This window comes from Geotrypetes seraphini, chromosome 13 (assembly GCF_902459505.1).
Source record: "Geotrypetes seraphini chromosome 13, aGeoSer1.1, whole genome shotgun sequence".
NCBI classification, from domain to species: domain Eukaryota; kingdom Metazoa; phylum Chordata; class Amphibia; order Gymnophiona; family Dermophiidae; genus Geotrypetes; species Geotrypetes seraphini.
Genome location: NC_047096.1, coordinates 61,069,206 through 61,090,207, shown reverse-complemented (window position 1 = coordinate 61,090,207; position 21,002 = coordinate 61,069,206). Strand labels below are relative to the sequence as shown.

The 21,002-nt window shown below is 42.4% G+C and overlaps 1 protein-coding gene across 1 annotated transcript in view; it reads left to right on the top strand.

Annotated features, from left to right (window-relative positions):
• B4GALNT2 (beta-1,4-N-acetyl-galactosaminyltransferase 2) overlaps nucleotides 1-21,002 on the top strand; it is a 71,370-nt gene that overhangs the window by 26,948 nt on the left and 23,420 nt on the right. The window contains exons 5-8 of the mRNA XM_033917502.1: nucleotides 2,714-2,751; nucleotides 8,792-8,972; nucleotides 11,015-11,101; nucleotides 20,146-20,333. Of these exons, the coding sequence (XP_033773393.1) occupies nucleotides 2,714-2,751; nucleotides 8,792-8,972; nucleotides 11,015-11,101; nucleotides 20,146-20,333 (494 nt within the window). The remainder of the gene's footprint in view (nucleotides 1-2,713; nucleotides 2,752-8,791; nucleotides 8,973-11,014; nucleotides 11,102-20,145; nucleotides 20,334-21,002) is intronic.

Below are 21,002 nucleotides of genomic sequence, written 5' to 3'. Positions count from 1 at the left end.
TTACTGTTTTTTTTATTTTTGTTAGTAGTTTTTGATTCATTTTTTGTTTTTATGACTTGCAAGGTACTTTTTTCACTCTCTTATTCTTATATTGTTTTCCCCTGGTCTTTTTACCTTGAATGGATACTTGCACCTGATTTTTATCAGCCTATTTATTAAATATTATGGCATTATGATGTACGGGGCAGAATTTATTGAGACGGTAGTGTTAGTGCTTGTCACTTTATGAATATCTGCCTGAGGCTATTGGTCATCACGAAGGGAGAACTAAGCCTGTACTGATTGCCTTTCTTTATTATTATTTCCTATTTTGAATGGTTCGTTTATTGGAACATAGCTGACGGTGCAATGATCTTTCCATTGTAGGACGTACAGTTGAGGAGATTAATATCTGTTTACCATTTTTTGTGATTGGGACAATCGTAAAGGGGACATGAGTTGATGTTCTAAAATCAGCCAGTCCGGAAGATGCTCCAAGACTTCAGGAAGGATCTAATACATACCCTGCCACATTATGAAAGCTTGATGGTATCTATAGAAATTTAGTTTTTGCAGAAATACATTTTTACTCCTGTAAAATCCGGGCCCATAGCCCCGCCCCCCAGCCCGCCCATTTCTACCCAACCCCACCCAAGTCACGGCCCACAGCCCTCAAAAAGAGGACATGTCCAGGAAAATCCGGACATCTGGTAACCCTATATATAAATGTCTCTTTAACTGCCTTATGCAATATCAATATGGGCACCATACAAGCCTGTCTCCTTTAAAAATTAACCACAAAATGGTGATGTATTGAGCATTCAGTGCTGACTATCAATTGGGACATGAACTGTACTATACCATATATTTCACTAGAATAATAGTTGTATTCCATGAGTGACAGGCCCATACTCGGTTAATTATGGAAGTGGAATCTGATTCCAATGGCAACTTATCTGGGTGCAGATGACTTAGTGTTGAATATAAATCTATCTCAGTTTCACTTGTGATATTCTAAATTCTCGAAATGTAACAAAAATACTGTACTTAGTGAGCATGGACCATGAGACACCAGCACACTCATAAAGCTGCAGTTGCCAATTAAGCTGCTAGCTTTCACTCAAGGTGTGAAAAATAACAAAAACATGGAAATGACGCATAACGCAAGGTTCACCAAGATATTTAATTTTATTTTTTCTATCATGGACATCAAAAGGCTAGCTGCATTAGCGGGAGGTCGTTATAGTTGCCAAAATGCTGGCCTTCTGATAACAAACTCAACTCGATACTTCGAAGCTCCCCAATATATACCTTCAGTTCAGTTTGACATCATTGGCTTGTCAGCCAATCAAAAACAGGTGGTCTTGAAAGTTAGACAAAGAAAATTCCTCTACATGTTTAAAAGTTCAGAATTCATATTTGTTTGTTCACATTCCTTTCTGAATATACATTAACATTTTATAACATATCCAATATTCCTTTTATCCTTTTCACAAAATGTATATTAAGAGAATCTGCATTTGTTAAAAGGGTGCTGAAATATTCTCAGCCTGCTTTGAACAACTAACAGTTTCATGTTACACCTAAAAAAACTGGTCAGCCTTAGAGGAAAAGGAGGGGCTGTTTTCCCCCTTTCTATGCTAGAGACTGGTATAGGTCTCTGACTCTTTAATTTCCAGATGTTGTGCTCAGGCTTCCTTTAAATTTCTTTAGGTTGCAAATATATATAATATGTTTTTTCAAAACCAATTCTTTTGTTCAATACACATCCATACACATAATCACTCATTCAGGGGCCCCAAACATTCATAGCTGCACACATTATATGTCATTCATATTTAATACATGTTATATCTCAGTTTGGGATACGTAATCTAATATACTTTTTCTAGCCAGCCTAAGGCACATTTGGTATCAATTAGAACCATGATGCTAAAAGCGGGAAAACTAAACAAAAGAGACACAAAATGGAGTAAAACCAAACAGAGACAAAGAAAGACAGAGAACAAAATGGAGTCACTACCTCAAAATGGAGGTCAGGTATATCCTGATTTCCTTTATGATCTAGCTTAATAGCAAAGTACATAAAAAGAATATTATTATGCTTTTCCTTAATATTAATCTGTAGTGTGTTTTTCTGGCCTTGGCTACATCCATATTCAGATTTTTATTCACCAATTTTTCGTACGCTTCTATTGGGTGTGACCTTAACTAACACATATGCTTGTATCTGACTAGAGTTACCCAGAATCATATGAAAAGAAGGCCATTTTTGTAGAAAAACTCCACAAAATACTGCACTATCATGTCCTCATGTCTGTCCCATAGATATCACCCCCTACTGGCCACGAGCCACTACTGTTCATTAGCTCTGTATACCATTCATAAACCCGTTGCTGCCGACATGCATGTTTCGCTAATGTCCAGATAAGCACATTGGGCATAAATTTTTTAATATCTGAGACTGTGATATCCAATTATGTCTTTTTATAAGATTGTTCTGGGGAGGGGGATCTGTTGGAGTGATCAAGATTGCTGAGTTTAGTTATCAGAATCTTAAGAGGGATTTTGGGGGCCTGAAACTTAATTAAAGTGGACATGAAGCTAAAGGTCACCTAGTGTATAGAACACCCTTGCATTGACTCTGCCGGGTTGACAGTATAGGTGATCCCTAATAGAATTTTTCAGTTTGAGAACTTGCCTTATTACTAATTGTAATCTCTGTTGCCCCTAGGATTGAAAATTCATAGGCCAGATGATGAAATATATGAGGTAAGTTTATATTTGAAAGTCTGAAAATGGGAACACTGTGTATGAATGTAATTAATTTTAATCATATAATTCATCCGCAATTCACTGATTCCAGGTAACCTTTTAATGCAGCAATGCTCTCTTATAATTTCTGCATGCAGATCTTCATAAAGCATCCATTTCGACAACTGGATCAATTTACTCCATTCCACTTCAAGTAGACAGTTGTCCAACAACAAATTTATAACTTCTTAATGTAAACAGCTATGCGTAAACCATGAATTAGAAGCCATCACTGCTCCATAATATGATTATACTACACAACAGTTTACAGAAAAAGTTTTTAGAAAAAAAATATGCTATAAATGTATCAGTCATGTGGGGAATGCTGACAAACTGTGTAACAACTGCATAAATACATGCCAGCATATACCCAAGTACAGGTGGCCTGTTAACTGGGTACATGCCAGCATACAGCCATGTGCATAGCATCTGATACCCAGGAATATTCCATACTATGCGGAGCTGTGCTGCCCGCTTGTCAGAAAAACATTAAAGAGAATTGGACCAAGAATGGAATCTTTTTGGAACACAAGAAGGCAACAGCCGAGTGGTAGAGAAGCTATCAGAATGGTGTACAGTAAGGTTTGGATTCCGTAAATGATGCCTAAATTTGGGTTCCAGAAAAAAATTGATGTGGAATGTTTGACTGACATTGCTGCCTGGATGACCTGCCATCATCTGAAACTAAACACGTCCAAGACTGAGCTGCTCCTCCGTTCTCCCTCTGCTCCTCCTCCTCCGTTCTCCATTTAGGTAAATAATTCTGTCATCGTTGCAGTCTCCTATGCTCACAACCTTGGAGTCATCTTCGATTCAGACTTCTCATTTTCTACTCACATCCAACAAACTGCTAAGGCCTGTCGCTTCTATCTGTACATCACCAAAATTCACACCTTCCTCTCTAAGCACACTACCCAAACCCTTGTCCACACTCTCGTAACCTCATGCTTAGATTACTGCAATCTATTTCTAACTGATCTCCTGCAGTGCCGCCTCTTTCGCCTGCAATCTGTACAAAACTCTGCTGCATGACTCATCTTCTACCAACCTTGCTACATTCATGTCATCCCTCTCCTTAAATCGCTTCACTGACTCCCTATCCGCCTTCACATACATTTCAAGCTCCTATTGCTGACCTACAAGTGTGTTCATTCTGCTGCTCCTCAATATCTCTCCTCTCTTCTCTCCTTATGCACCAACCAGAGAACTCCGTTCCTCACATAAGCTGCTCTTAACTATACCCTTCTCCTCCACTGCCAATTCCAGACTTTGTTCCTTTCATCTAGCTACCACCTATGCCTGGAATAAATTACCTGAGTTTGTCCACCAAGCCCCTTCCCTTGTTTAAAAGCAGACTGAAAACCCACCTTTATGATATAGCCTTCAATCCATAACCCTACCCCCACTGCCCACCAACCCACCCAGCAGATTAACCATTCCCCTTAATTGTATCCATGACATCCTATTTGTCTGTCTTTTCCTTTTAGATTATCAGCTTTCAAGCAGGGACTGTCTCCTTTGTGATTCTGTATAGCGCTGCGTTTGTCTGGTAGCACTACAGAAATAATTAATAGCAGTAATAGTATTTATAAAGAGCGCTCCAAGTTGAGTACACTTTATAGAATATCTCTTAGAACCCATTCTGGTACGGTATTATAAATGCTGGTGTCCAACTCTTGGCATTTGGGCACAGAGATGAAAGCATGTGGGAAGATGCTGTAGATGGATCTGTCTCCTGCTCGCTCTTCTGGTTCTTCATCTGATCATGATCCTGCTGGTTCCACGTCTGCTAATGAAAGGTCCAGTCACAACTATCCACTGAGCTCCTCCTCCTTCAAGCAGGTTTACTAGGGGTTAAAATCTGATTTGGACCAATTTGCATCTAAGCTATTAAAAAATTTACTATTGATAGAATCAAATTAATTTTATCTAACTGGAAAAGGTAGTGGCCGCAGTTCAAGGCACACGGAAGTGCATGGGCGCAGTGATGACGTTGGGTGCATGTGCGAGATCACAGTGGCATCCACGCATGTGTGAAGGCCCTTCAGATGGGCCTTGATATGCCAGTGGGGGGTGCCAGCAGGGAAGAGGGTCGGAGAGGAGAGGTACTGGCGCCAGCTGATTGCCTACAGAATGTGCCTTTCGCCACAAGAGCCTCCCCAGTATGCCGCGGCACACCTGAAATCTCAGGAGGTACACTAGTGTGCCATGGCACACAGTTTGCGATACACTGACTTAGATTATAATCTGTGGTATTAAGTATGAGAGAATAGCAGCTGAAAGAGCTGGTGATATGAAGAATTTTGATAAAATATGGCCACCACTAAAAGAATACGGTTTAATTGATTAATTACAGCTCGTTATCGTGATATAGACTATATTCTAGTAGTATTTGTTGCCCTAAGAGCACAATATGATTGTATCATTATTTGTTGGATAACTTTCATGTATAATACGACTTGAAATAAGTCAACATTTGTATTTGAATATCTTTTAGCAATGAGCCAAGTTGGAACTCCCATGGATCAACCACGTTTAACTTTTACTATATTGTATTGTTAAGTATGTTGAAACTTTGTTCAACCTTCCATTTGTTTTAGATATTTCATCTAGTTTTTCTCCCAGAGCCTTTACCTCGTCAGATGTTTTCTGGGTAGCTGCATCCAGCCGCTTGAGCATTCCCCAAATTGCTTCCAAAGTCACCTCGCAAGAGGGGCTAATCTCCCCTGTGATGGTCTCCTTCAGTAGAAGCTCATCTCCCGTTGTTGCTTCCTGAGCCACATAGCCCATTGCCCCTTCAGCAATACTGCTTCCTGCTAGCACAGTAGCGACTTCAGCCGGACAAGGAGGTGCTGCTGCAGATGGGGGCGACAGCGAGATCTTGTACCCCTGCGTGAGTTGGCTTTCTCCACCCCCACACGCTGCGGGGTTTCCTTCGTCCGTTTGTGGACAGAGCGCCAGCAAAAATCGCTCAATCGGTTGCTACCTCAATGACTTAGAGGCGTCGAGGAGGCTAACACCTTCACAATTACTTTTCGTTTATGCGGCATTATAGCAGAGGAGAAAATTCTGACAGCACTGGAGCTCGTTCTCAAAGTTGCCTGGTGAATCCAGGGCGAATTGTGTTAAAATTGTTCCTTTAACATTTTTCCTTATTGTTTAATTACTTCTCAGTTAAGCCTTCCTGAACTCCCCTTTTTTGCTCATGTGGTCTAATGAAGGGTAAAATGATTCCTATGATTAATATAATGTGAAATAACATTATACCTACTGTATTGCTGTAACAAGAGGTTTTATTTTCTTGTAATGTATGGTTGGAAATATATAAATAAATAATTTTTTTTAAAAAGAAACTTTGCTCAACCTATGTTTATATTTTAATCTTCACTAGAAATATTGAATGTAACAATAAATGTTATTATTTACCCTCCCCACACACACACTTTTACTAAGCCACAGTAGAGGTTTCTAAATACTCCAATGCTGCTCTGATGCTAATAGGATTTTGGAGGAGGAGCCAGGACTTATGCGGGCCTCCAGGATATTCATCCACTTAGTTTTTTGCGGGCCTCAGCTGAATATCAAGCTAGAGCCTGCGTAAGCATTTATTAATTTTAATTTTTTTTTTTTTTTAATCTAGAGCTCCTGACCCTCGTTCCTCCTCTCAAACCCATGATGCCCCTGCTCTCTCCCCCCAGCATATGGGCAAAGCTCTCCCAACACCAGGCTTCCTGCTCTCCCATGTGTAGGTAAACCTCCCAGGCCTACCTAAGTGTCTGATGGTCCAGCAAGGGGTCTTCAGGGACAGGAGTGCAGCCCCCTGCCTTCCAAAATGGCTGCCATAATCTCTTACGACAGCTCACAGTATAGGAAGGAGGCTTGGGGGGTGGAATTTAACAACAATTTTTTTAAAAACTTATGTGGCCACTCTGATATTTAAGCAACTAAACATTAATATACCTTTATCTTATTTCAATGAATTTATATTTACACTCTGATATTTAGCCAGGGCCACCATAACTCTTTATGTGGCTCCGACTGAATATTGGTCAGGCCTGCATATGTTTGAAGTGACCAGGCCACCCAAAATGATCTACTAATATTCAGTGCCAGGGCCCAGACATGGCCCCACTGACGCAGTAAGAGGAGTGGGGGAGGCGGACCACCCTGAGCGCTGTCTTGATGGGAACACCAGCTCCTCTCCTCCTCTCTGCCCTCCCCCCCCTACCAGCCCCATGTGTACCTTCCTTTCCCCCTGAATCTCTAACTTTTCACTGGTACGAGCAGCAGCTCCAATCTCCTGCCCATGGTGGCCTCAGCTCTCCATCTGAAGTCGCTTCCTGGTCATGGGATCAGGAAGTGATGTCAGAGGGAGAGCTGACACCAGCACGGGCAGCAGGTTGCAGATGCAGCTTGCATCGGTGAAATTAACGAGGTAAAGGGAAGGGGTGCATTCGCACATGCAGGGTGGGGAAGGAGTGGGAGTTGCCACCAGCCCTAGGCAACTCCCACCATCGCTATGTCACTACAAGACCCGGCACTGAATATCAGTGGATAATTCAGCAAGTGACAGTAAGAGTTTTTTTTTTTTTTTTAAATGATGACTGCCATTGGCTGAATATCAGGAGGTATGAAAATAGCTTCTTAAATTCGATCACGTTACCCCACTCCTAAAAAAGGCAACTGGCTACCTATCTCCCATCGAATTACATTTAAAATACTCTTTTTTATTTTAAAAACTTTACTGAGTTTCTAAAGCCAACAAAAATGCAATAATAATAATAATTTTATTTCTTATATACCGCTATACCATAAATTCAAAGCGGTTTACAACAAGTTACATACAATGAGAGTAAGAGATGTTTACAACAGGAAGTAAGAGATGTTTACAACAAGATACATACAATGAGTGTATGAGATGTAAGGGGAACAGAAAAAGTACTTTCTGGGATACAAATTGCAAATGGAAGAGAACCAAGATGGTTTGAATCAAAATGAAGTATCTAGTCAGAGATTGGGGTGCAGGGGAAAACAATTTGGGTGGAATACAATATCCCCACAAACAATATCGATCATATATGCATTTACAATCAATCAAAATCCATACAAAATTTTTAAAAAACCCACCCAACCAATATTTCACATGGGAATGAAACCATGACAAAAATACCCACCACCTTCCCTCCCTCCCCCTGGTTGTAGGTGCATTATACCAACAGAAATAAAGGAAAAGACAACTATAATGTATCTATAAAACACATCAAAGGGCCCCAAATTAACTTGAATCTCTTAGTATGTCCCAGCATATCCACATTCATTTTTTCAAATCTATAACTTAAACATAAACTTGCCCAGTTCTTCCAACTGCGAGTAATCATTTGTCCCGGTCATAATAAGGAAAAGCCGACCTTTATATCTGTCCAATGAGGGCTTCAGATGCAGTATCATCCTACATATGTCAAAGGTACTTTCCAATCACTCACCTGCTTTCATAGATAGACTTTTAATTCCATATACAACATCTTCGATCCACCCAACAATCTCTTCTTGCTGTTCCCTCTATCAGGCAAGTTATTTTATGACACTGCTCGTAAAACAATATTTGTTGTGGAATGCACTGCCATTTGCTCATAGGCATGAATCCAACCTTTCCAAATTCAAATCAATGCTCAAAACTCTCTTTAAAGAAGCATATGAGACCTAGACTTGAACTTATCCTATACATTGCAGCCTGCCCTTTTGTCTTTTCCTTCTCTACCACCTCTTTATTTTAGCACTGTAACCCCTCCTTTTTCCTTCCTGTGCGTTTTGTAGTTGTTCATGAGATTTGTCTACCTATGTATTAATGTCTACAATTCTGTTGTTTTTAATTTTTAAAGATATATAATGTAATCCGCTTTGGAATTGAAAAGCCTTAATAAACTTGAAACTATACACGCTGTACAAATGTAGGGGCTGCATGAATGACCCGAATCTTCTGACTCCTGTGTTGCTGCAGATGAAATTACAAGTAACCCTGGGAACACTGAACATATTAGTGGCAGTCTCGCATAACGTGGTACAAGGTCGTGGTGAGAAGAAGCTGATCATTTCCAGCTTGAAGGTTGCTTTTCTGAATTACATACTGCAGCATATCACCTACACGAGCAGCATTTACCAAAATCATGCAGTGGATGTGGGTGAGCAATTCAGAGCTAAGAACATCCTATCATGCGTCCCAAAAATTCCATCACATAGCTGATTTATGAGTTCAATATATTCTGGGGTTTTCCTCTATGCATATCTTCTTGATTTTTTTTCTGGGTGTACATGGATGGTAGGAGGGGGAAGAGAGGGAACAGATGGTGCACATGGACGGAGGGAAGTGGGAGAGAGGGACGAGATTGTGCACATGGATGGAGGGAAGTGGGAGAGAGGGACGAGATGGTGCACATGGATGGAGGGAAGTGGGAGAGAGGGTAGAGATAGTGCACATGGACGGAGGGAAGTGGGAGAGAGGGACGAGATGGTGCACATGGATGGAGGGAAGTGGGAGAGAGGGAAGAGATAGTGCACATGGACGGAGGGAAGTGGGAGAGAGGGTGCACATGGACGGAAGGAAAGGGAAGAGATGGTGCACATGGATAGAGGAAAGGGGAAGAGCTGGAAAGATAGAGGCAGAAAAATGGAAGAAAACTGAATCTGAAAATCAGTGCCAAAGATGGAAGTAGTGCAAGATGTGAAGGAGAGGAAAGAAACAGCAAAAGCATAAGGAGGTCTTGGAAACAGAGTTAAGAGCAAAGAGGGAGCAAGATGATCAGCAAAATAAAATCAGCAGATAACAAGGGTAAGAAAAAATGTTTATATTTTTTATTTAGTGACTGAAATAGTCAATTTTGAAAATTTACACCTGCTTTTATAATTTGAACTGTTCAGGAAGGAATGCATTTCTTTCTATTTCTTTTGTGGTGTACTGTGTGCCGAGTCTGGCATATCCACTAGGGTTTCATTTGTGTACAATAGTACTTTTAATTTGTTGGTTTGTATATGAAAAGGGTTTTTTTTTTGCAGGTTTGACTGAGGCCAGGTGTTCTGGTGGGAATAGAAGTTCAGAAACTTTGGTTGGTGTCTTGGCCCCAAATAGGAAGATATCTGTCGGCTCTCCTTCAGCTTTATTGGACTTAAAACAGCCCCAGCTGAAAAATTAGTGATTATTTATGGCATTACTTACAACACTCACATACCCAAATTTCTAATCTCCATTTGTATTCGAGTCAACCTTTTTTCCTCCTTTTATGGGGGGGGAGGTTACTTTGGTTTACATTAAGATCAGTTTATATTTGAGTATATACAGGAGGCCAGCAAAATGCTGGCCTACATTTCAAATAGATGCGGCTGCTAAGCTGATCGCAACAAGGAAATCTCCCTGCTGTGATCAGCTAAGCGGTCATAGTAGGGAACCGACCCCATGAAGTCCCCCAAAAGAAGTGATGCCCACTCCCTCCTGCCCCTATTCCTGTTGAAGTATCCGAACAGCAGGGAACACTCCCCCCCCCCCCCAATTGAAGCAGCCAGGCAGGAGGGATGCTCACGCCCTCCTGCCACCACCCCCGGGAAACTCTGATACCCTATGAACCAGAACCCCCCCCCCCCCCCGATGACCCCTCCCAAGGCTACAGGTCTGACACCCCGCACCCATAACTCTACCAACTTCCAACCCACATACCTTGTAGTTGAAAGTCTGGCCAGAGGGATACTTATACTCTCCGGCCGGTAGGCTTGCTACTCCTAAATGGTGGGGGTTTCCCCTTTCCAGTGCATTCTGGGATGCACTGGGAAGGAGGCCTAAGACTTTGATTGGCAGGTGCCTAAAGCCCCTCCTATGGGGCAGCTGAGCCAGTCAGAGCCTTAGGCCCTTCTCCGGTGCATCCCAGGATGTATTGGGAAGGGAAAGCCTGCCATTTTGGAGTGGCGGGCCTGCCAGCTGGAGAGTGTAAGCATTCCTCCAGCCAGACTTTCCAACTATAAGGTACAGGGAGGGCATGTATTTGAAAAGAAGATCTATTAACTTGCTGAGCTTTCTGTATCATTATTATAATTTATGGGTGATGCAAACGATGTGGTATTTTTTTAAGGTTTGTTTGCTCAACTGACTATGAATGTTTTATTCTAAGCCACCTAGGCTTTAGGCAGATAATAAATGTTTTAAAATAAATAAATAAATGGTATGTTCTGTTTTCAGTCACCGTGGAGCTGAGTTCACATAAAATTCAATTCCCTGTGGTTATCCGACAACCACATATTGCAAAGCTGTATGATCCTGGAGAAGGTAAATCTCCAAAACCTACATTTATAGAAAATTATATTTCACCGTGAAACTGGTGGGTTCTTCAAAACATTTCTAGATATGGTATCACATACATTCAACAAAATGTATGAACAGTAATATGGAATGAACTAAAATATATTAAAAATGAGAAGGATATAGTAAATATTATACTTTGGACCCAATTGGAGAATCAAGATTACACCAAAAATAAAGGAAAAAAATATATAGCCTTAATGAAGAGTTGTACAATGGTTTAGAACAGCTGGGTAAGGATTCCTATGGTTAAGCATTAGAAACTTCTGGGCTTAATCTTAGCAATCAAAAATCCCAGAGCTTTAGGCTCCAGAAACAAATATTTCACCTTTTTCTGTCTCATCTCGGGGCCTTTTTCTCTCTCCTAATCAAATCCAGTTTTAATACTTTTGTCTGCTTTCCACTAATTTCACTCTTGGTTTTCCTACTTCTGATCTATTTTCACTTACTGGCGACCTCTCTTTCCTTCTTTCCTTCAGCGGAGGAGCAATCTCATTTCTGTCCTTCATACAATATCAAGTGGAAAAGGTTAAGACCCAGGTTAAGTGTTTCTAAGCTGTGGCTGCATTTGATTGCTGTCAACAACTTTATTTCAAATATTTGTAACACTGCCTTTCTAGCCAAGGTCAGAAATTAATCACGAAGATGCATATTACCCTGCTTCAAGGTTGGGACAGTTTCGGCCTTTTTTATCTGTTGTGTTCTGCAGGGTGGTTGTACTTGCTACACAAGAGCTGTGCATTTTCCTGGCAGGTGCTTGAGCTTGTATACTTTACTACTACTGCTACTACTTATCACTTATATAGCGCTGAGAGGCTTCCACAGCGCTGTACATTTTGATATTTATAGACCGTCCCTGCTTGGAAGAGCATACAATCTAACTTGGACAGACAAGACCTGACATAGAGGGTAGGGGATGCAGAACCCAAGGTGAGAGGAGTTAGGAGTCGAAAGCGCTCTCAAAGAGGTGGGCTTTTAAATGGGCCTTGAACACTGCCAGAGACAGAGTCCATCGTAGGGATTCGGGCAGCTTGTTCCAAGCATATGGTGCAGCAAGGCAGAAGGGATGGAGTCTGCAGTTTGCAGTTGAAGAGAAGGGCACAGATAGGAGGGACTTACCAGCTGAGCAGAGCTCATGGGGGAATCATAGGGGGAGATAAGTGAAGAGAGATAGTGACGGGCAGCTGAGTGAGTGCATTTGTAAGTCAGTAAGAAGAGTTTTAATTGTATTCGGAAAGAGATGGGAAGGCAATGAAGTGACTTTAGGAGAGGAGTAATGTGAATAATGCGGCTCTACCAGAATATAAGTCATGCAGCCGAATTCTGGATGAATTGGAAGGGAGCGAGATGGCTATGCGGAAGGCCTGAGAGTAGCGAGTTGCAGTAGTCTAAGCACAAGGTAATGAGGGTGTAGATAAGTGTTTTGGTAGTGTGCTCAGAGAGGAAGTGTTGGATTTTGATAACATTATAGAGGAAGAAGTGGCAGGTTATAGCAATATATTATATCTAGGTAGTGAAGGAGAGAGAGGAGTCAAAGATGACCCAAGATTATGAGCAGAGAAACGGACAGGTAGGTGTAGCCATATTCAATTTTAGATGGTGGTGAGACATCTAGACGGCAATATCAGACAGGCAGGGTGAGACTGATCTGGGTTTCAGTAGAGATATTTGGCGCAGAGGGGTAGATCTGGGAGTTATCAGCATAGAGGTGATGCTGAAAACCATGGGAGGATCTTGAATAAAGAAACAGACCCATTAATACTGGAGATTAGGTATTCACTTCTATTTAAAAATAATCCTATACAAACTTTCTATGAGATAACAGAACTAACAACCCAGGTTCAGAGAGATTTTTTTCCATGTTTGCATAACTATGCATTTGCTTTGTTTCTTTTGTGAAAATTAAAGGATCGTCTTCAATGCGTACTACTGTGTCCCAACTGGCAAACTATTAGTCACAACCAGCTTCCTTGTCTAATTACAATGAATCGTATTATATCTCACTCCTAGTGCAAATACACTGAACAATGTCCCTCCAAAAATAATGTATTAATATGCCAAAAACAAATGAGAGGACTTAGAAACCATTTGTAAGGAAATTAAAAGTAAGAAGAAGAGAAGGTCACTTTGGTACTCAAAAGTAGTGCTGAAAAGGTAACGAAAAAGAGGTTAACTTTCATAAACTACAAAAGATCACAGAAAGAGGAAGACAGGCTAAAATATCTGGAAAAATTAAGAGAAGCTGGTCAAGTAGTCAGGAAAGCAAAGATAAAAATGGAAAAAAAATAGCTGACACGGTGAAACAGGGGAACAAGACATATTTTAGGTATATTAGTGATAGGAAGAAGTGCAAAATTGACATTGTGAGACTCAGAGGTGAAGGGGAAAAATATGTAGAAGTTGATAAAGAAAAGGCTGAATTGCTTAACAAATGTTTCTGTTCTGTGTTCACAGCTGAAGTGCCGGGGGCAAGATTGCAGAAGACTAACGCAAATAGGGATAGAGGTGTGGTAGACCCTGATTTTTTTTTCAGAGGATTGTGTTTGTGAGGAGCTAGCGAAACTGAAGGTGGACAAAGCAATAGGGCCGGATGGTATACATCTGAGGGTACTGAAAGAACTTAGGGAGGTCCTGGCGGCTCCATTGGATGACCTTTTCAATGCTTCTCTAGAGTCAACAATGGTACCAGAGAACTGGAGAAGGGTGGATAAGGTCCCCTTCCACAAAAGTGGAAGTAAGGAAGAGGTAGGGAACTACAGGCCATTATGTCTATGTTCTGTGCTAAGTAAATTAATGGAAATGCTTTTAAAACAGAGAATAATAGAGTTTCTGGAATCCAGTAGATTACAGGACCCCTGGCAACATAGATTCACTAGAGTCAGGTCTTGTCAGACAAATCTGATCAATTTCTTTGACTGGATGACCAGAGAATTGGATAAAGTAAGTGTGCTAGATATGGTGTACAAAGTCTTTTCAAAAAGTTCCAGGATGGTTTGAATTGGTGCCAATAGGAAGTTCTTTTGAGTAACTTGAAACCTCATGAATAATCTCCTTTTTCTTTAGCATCTCTCCAGACCAGCATAGGTTAATCTTACAAGCAGGTATATATCATCATGATCAGCAGGTGGAGACTGAGACAAAACTTTGCAACTGTACATATCATGTGACCCCGTTCCTAATTATTTCAGTCTTCTCTCAGTCTCCAGCAGGTGTGATGAGCTGTACCCATTTCCCTTGATAGGGCTGTTGGAATTTGTTTAGGAATTTTTCTCTCTTTTTGTTGCCGGACTGAGCTTGGGTGGATCCTGTTTGGGGGTCTGTCTGACTTTGGGGGTGTCAAACCCGGCGGGTCTCGAGCAGGGTCCCTCCTCCCCTTTCCTCTACCTTCCCCCCCCCCCCCCCCCGTGTCTCCTCTTTTGAGAAATTTTCACTGGCTCCCTGTCTGTCTTAGAGTACCATTTAAATGCGCTTCTATGGTTTTTAAAATCACACATGGGTTATTTACCAAACTAAACTAAACCTTAAGTTTATATACTGCATCCTCTCCACAGAAGTGGAGCTCGGCATGGTTTACAAGAACTTAAAATATAAGAAGAGAAAGGAAAAGGTTTACATGAGCTTATATATAGAATGGAAGAATAAGGGGGAAAATAGAATTACATGTTAGAGAAGAGCCAAGTTTTCATTTGCTTGTGGGAATAGTTGGAGAGAGCCCAGGTTCCGCAACGGGATAGTAAGGTTGTTCCATAGACCTGTGATTTTGAAGAGAAGAGATTTTCCCAGTTTACCTGCATAGAGAATACCGCATAGAGAGGGGAAGGATAGTTTATATCTTTGGGCGTTTCTGGTGGAGTCAGGACTCGAGGAGTTAAAGGATAGTGGGATTAGGAGAGGAAGGATGCCGTGAATGATCTTAAAAGCCAGGCAGGAGCATTTGAAATGGATTCTGGAAATCACTGGGAGCCAGTGAAGATTGGACAGGAGTGGGGAGACATGGTCAGATTTGCATTTTGCAAAGATCAACTTGGATGCAGTATTCTGGATAAGCTGAAGTCTTTGAAGACTTTTTTTGTTAGGCATAAGTAAATGGCATTGTAGTAGTCAAGTTTGGAGAGGATGATGGATTGGACAAGGACGGCGAAATGTTTTTGGCGAAAGTAGGATCTTACTTTCCTCTGCATGTGGAAGCTGAAAAAGCATGATTTTGCCAAGGAGTTGAGGTGGTCGTTGAGGGAGAGAGAAGAATCAATAGTGATGCCAAGGACCTTGCTTGAGAACTCAAGGTGCAGAGCAGCGCCTGTGGGTAGTGCGAAGATGGTGGGCAGGTGTTCTAACTTTGGGCCGAGCCAGAGTAATTTTGTTTTTGATTCATTTAGTTTCATCTGTACCGAGAGGGACCAGGAGTGGAGTCTCATTATGCAAGATGTAATGTTCTCATGGAGGTTGGTGAAGTTCTGGTCTGTTTCAAGGAGGACAAGGATGTCATCAGCGTATGTGTAGATTGTTTCAAGGGGGGAAAGTTGGAGGAGCTTCAGGGAGGACATGTAGATGTTAAAGAGAATAGGGGACAGGGGTGATCCCTGAGGGACACCGCAAGATGGTGTCTAAGGTACGGACATGGTGCCATTTGTATTGACAGTGTAGGAGCGAGAGCGAAGGAAGTTTGAGAACCACTTTAGGACGGTGGAGTCATTTCCTATCTCGGAAAGTTGATATAGTAGTATGTCGTGGTGGACGACATCGAAAGCTGCAGAGAGATCGAATTGTAAAAAAACAGCAAATTTGTTACGAGAATGTAGTAGTTGAACCTTTGAAATTAGGGAAACTAGGAGGGACTCAGTGCTGAAGCTGGGTCTAAAGCCGTGGTGGTAGGGGTGGAGAATGGAGAATCTTTCTAAGTAAGAAGAGAGCTGGGTAGCGACTATGGCCTCTAGCAGTTTAGTTAGGAGGGGGATATTTGCTATGGGGCGGTAGTTCGATGGTAAGAAAGGGTCGAGATCGGCTTTTTTCAGAAGAGGGGATAAGGCAATGTGTCCCATTTCTGTGGAGAACAGGCCCGATAGTAAAGCAGCATTTATAAGACTGGTAAGGGAGGAGATGGCCTGCGCAGGAATGTTTTCGTAAAGGTAGGATGGGAAAGGACCTAGGATGCATTTGCAGGATTTCAGTTTGAGATAAAGTTTAGAGATCTGGGGTTCGGATACGAGTTCGAAGGCAGTCCAGGATCTATCAGCAGGGATACGGTTGGAGTCATTGGGAGGCAGAGAATTGTAAGAGACAGCTGGGGGGAAAGAACTCCTTATGGCAGTAATCTTTTCGTTGAAAAATTTGGCTAGGTCGTTTGCGGATGGGGGAAGGGGGAAAGGTGGAGTCGTTTTTTGAGGTTAGGTTGTGCCAGATGTTGAACAATGTACTATTTTGGTTTTTTGATCTGGTGATTTTATCTCCATAGAAATTCTTCCTTGCTTTTTTTTAATACAGTGTTATATAACTTGATATTGTCTCTCCAGGATTGTCTGTCAGAAGGGGATTTTGATTTTTTCCATTTACGCTCCAGGGCTCGACATTTCTGCTTCAATTCCCTGTGGTATGGAAGATACCAGGGAGCCTTGCGGGAATAGAAGATAGGTTTAGTAGATAAAGGGGCAAGAGCACAGTAAGTGGTCCCAGAAAGGGTTACCCAGTTGTGCCAATTGGAATCTGGGTCGGCATGTTTAGGAAAAGGGGGAAGTTGGTTGAGAAATTGGGACCAGAACAATTCACTCGTGATTTTTTTGCGGTAGGTATTACAGTTAGTGGTTCGGGGTGGATTGCCAAGGTGAGACATAAAATTGGGAAGGCAGATGGAGCCTAGAAGGTGATCAGACCAGGGGACATGTTCCCAACGGGCCTCTTCAGCAGAAGTTTTGTGTTCAGTCAGGTCGAGGAAGCTGATGATGTCTAGAGTATGCCCCTTATCGTGGGTAGGGGTGGGCGAAGGAGCAGTGAAGCCTAGGGAGGTGAGGAAGTCTTTGAAATCAGTTGCAGCCTTGTTGGTGTTATCTTCTTCTAGATGGAGGTTAATATCACCAATGATCAATAGTCTCTGGAATTTTAGGAAGGCCCTTGTTATGGTCTCAAGAATGAGTTCGGAGGATTTGTTCCAGGGGGTAGGTGGGCGGTAAAGTAACAGGATACCTAATGGATAGGGTTGAAGTTTATCATTGACTGAAGCTAGCATGAATTCTAAAGAGGTATGGCTGCCCTTTTCAAGGAGCTGGACATCAAAGAATGATATGTAAAGCATGGCCAGGCCTCCTGCCTTTCCGGTTGATTCTGGGACAGAAGAGGCCGTAGTAGCCAGGGGGGCAAAGTTTGTTTTGAGTGAAAAAAATCATCTTTTCGATCCATGATTCAGTGATGCACAAGAAACCCGGATCAAAGTCTCCGAGTAAATCTTTTAGTATTTGGGTCTTATTTCGGACAGATCTGGTGTTACAGTAGTGTTGGGACTGGGATGAGAGAATCAGAGGTAAGATTGGGTAGATTGGCTGGAGGAATAGGCTTTAGAGAGGTGTGGTTAACTCCTCGGTGTTTTTTTGAAGGGGTGGGTTCTGGTACGTACTAGTACGGGGATTCTGAGGCCAGGGCAGGTGTTGTTGGAGTATGTAGAGTCGGGAAGGTTGGGGGGGAGAGGTTTTTGGCAGTGAGAAGTGTTGGTGAAAAAGCAGAGGAGGAGGAGGAGGAGCCAGAAAGGTGGCTTCATGGTGGGAATCAAGGAGAACCAATGAGAGGAGGTTGGTGTGGAGTTTGCCAGGCAGGAGGGAGGAGAGTTGAGTCAGGTGAGAACTGAGTGAAAACGGGAGAGGGACAAAAACTGAAGAAGAATTTGCACCTAGTTGTTTCTAGTGAGATACAAACGGGTGGGACTTAACAATTGCTAATAGTGAGATACAGACTGAGATAAGACACACTTATCACCCCGAATACACCTACCCCCGCCCCCGGTACCTTTTTTTAACTGGTGGTGGTCCAGTATGGTCTCCTCCTGGATGGCTGCCTTTCTCGTGCCGAGCAGCGCATAACGCAGGAGCGCAATCTTTGTGCTTCCTTCCTGGTTCTGCTCAACTCCATGATTGGCTGCAGTCAGTTCTCGCAAATCACAGAGTGGTGCAGGAGAAGGCAGGAAGCACAAAGGTCGCGCTCCTGCATTATGAGCCGCTCTGCAATGAGAAAGGCAGCCGTCCAGCAGGAGACCGTGCTGGACCAATGCCAGTTAAAAAAAGGTACTGGGGGCTGCTTCAGGCTGCTTTGGGCTTCCCAGCACCAGACACACCTATGTGTAGAGGAGAAAAAATCAAGAAAAAAAATTTGGAATCAAATTTTTTTTCCTTGGTCTTTCCTCCTCTACACGTAGGTGCGTCTTATGGTCAGGTGCGTCTTATAGACCAAAAAATACGGTACGTCTTTGATTCCTCTATCTTTGAATAACCAGACATCTTCTGACTCAAGAAAGTCTCAGAAATTTAAACTGTCCTTTCCATCTTTAAAAGGAATAAAATCTATTGGTAATATTACTCAATCTTTCTCATATACTTTTACAATGATTTGGAATGGGATTCCCTCTTGTGTTAGAACTCTTTTCTCCTTCCAGATTTTCCGTAAATCTATGAAAACACTTATTTCAACAGTTCTTTGAAAATTGTTTTAAGGAAAATTAGTTATCTTCTCTCTAGTATAGGATGTCAGATGAGGGTCTTCATTATTAAGTTATTTTCTCTCTAATCTAACTACTTTCACTTTGATTATTGATTCTTATCTCCTTTTGGGGAGATGACACAGTATATAAATCCAAGATTTAGATTAGAGGCCAGCGACTGGCAGCAATGCTTCCAAGACACTGCCAGTAGCTGCCCAGCATATGAGTTCTTTCAGCAGAGGTCCAGAAACCACAGACATGTCCTCTTGGAGTGGTGTCTGGGTTTTGAAAGACCCAGACCTCAGAGCTGCGTCTGGAGGGTATCTGTCCATGCGTGAACGTCAATGCAATGACATCATATGCATATGTGCATGCACGCAACATCATCACGTCGATGTCCACGCATGCGCAGAGTCCTGAGCTCGGGAAGGTTTGTGTGGGGTGGGGCTAGAGACAGAATGGTGAGGGGCTGGGAGCAGAACCAGATGTCCTCTGTTTTTTATACATGAAATCTGGCAACCCTAAGCAGGTGGAAGGAAGATTTTCGGTTGGTGGGTCTTGGGGAGTCCCCGCCAGCACAGCTAGGTCATTTACTTTGGGTGAGGAGGCAGAAATTAAATTTGAGTTATGTGGGGGGTGGGGGTAGAGATGAAATTTTTGGCCCACCCATTTTGGTCTCAGGCCCACCTTAAATTGGTTGTCTGGCTATACTAGTGCTTCTTAAGCACAGAATGACTCATCTGAGGTCCACCCCACAGACCCCTCGTTGGAGCAAGCTGTTTGAGACTTGCACAGCTCCAGCTGTGGAATGAGTCCAGTAGTTATCTCACAGGAATGACACTTCTGAAAGTGTAGTACAACTTCAGAAATTATCCTTTGGGGAGAGGATTTCCTGAGCCTAGAGCCCAACCACAGTGATTCCTCTGCAGATATAACTGGGCCCTCCTGAATCTAGGACTAGAAAATGACACAGGGACAAATTTGTCTCTGTCTCCACAGGAACTCAATTCCCCACCCCATTCCCACAAGTTCTGTCGCTGTCCTTGTCCCATTCCTGTAAGCTCTGCCTTACCGAACACTAGCCTCGAACACTTATGATTTTAAAGTGTTTGAGGCTTGTGCAGATGAGGACGGAGCATGCAGGAATGAGGCAGGGACAGGAAAAGAACTCGACGGGATGGGAAAATGAGTTCCCACGGGGATGGGGAAACATTTGTCCTCATGTCATTCTCTAACTAGGATTGACTCTGGTGATTTTGCCTTGGAGATTAAGCCTCGTGAAATGAAAAAACCCTGCGGGGGGTTTTTTTTTTTGCCATTTTATTTCTTTCAGATAAGAAGATCAATTCCATGGTGACCATTTGCACAAAGACTTTTCTCCGTTATTACAAACTGCTACTTTTAATAGAAAGTATTCGTCGGTATTATCCAAACATAACTATAATTGTTGCTGATGATAGTAAAACTCCTGAAAAATTGCAGGATCCCCATGTGGAACAGTACTTCATGCCCTATGGAAAGGTATGTTCAGTGGGGCCTTTATGGGGGGGTGGGGGGGAGAGCCAGGAAAGCAATTTTAACTGGACTTGGTTGTACGGAAATTTAACTTATTGTGGTTAGTGAGGAATTTTTCCCCATCCCCGCAGGAACTCAATTTCCCCATCCTGTCCCTGCGAGTTTTGTCGCTGTCGCTGTCCCATTCCTGTGAGCTCTGCCTTAACTGCACAAGCTTGAACACTTGTGATTTTAAAGTGTTTGAGGCTTGTGCAGATGAGGACGGAGCTTAGGCATTGGTGGAATGAGGCATTATGACATCACAATCTGAGCTCTAGAATGTTGCTACTTAGGATTTGAAAGGGTTTGAGGCTTGTGCAGATGAGGACGGAGCTTAGGCATTGGTGGAATGAGGCATTATGACATCACAATCTGAGCTCTAGAATGTTGCTACTTAGGATTTGAAAGGGTTTGAGGCTTGTGCAGATGAGGACGGAGCTTAGGCATTGGTGGAATGAGGCATTATGACATCACAATCTGAGCTCTAGAATGTTGCTACTTAGGATTTGAAAGGGTTTGAGGCTTGTGCAGATGAGGACGGAGCTTAGGCATTGGTGGAATGAGGCATTATGACATCACAATCTGAGCTCTAGAATGTTGCTACTTAGGATTTTAAAGTGTTCGAGGCTTGTGCAG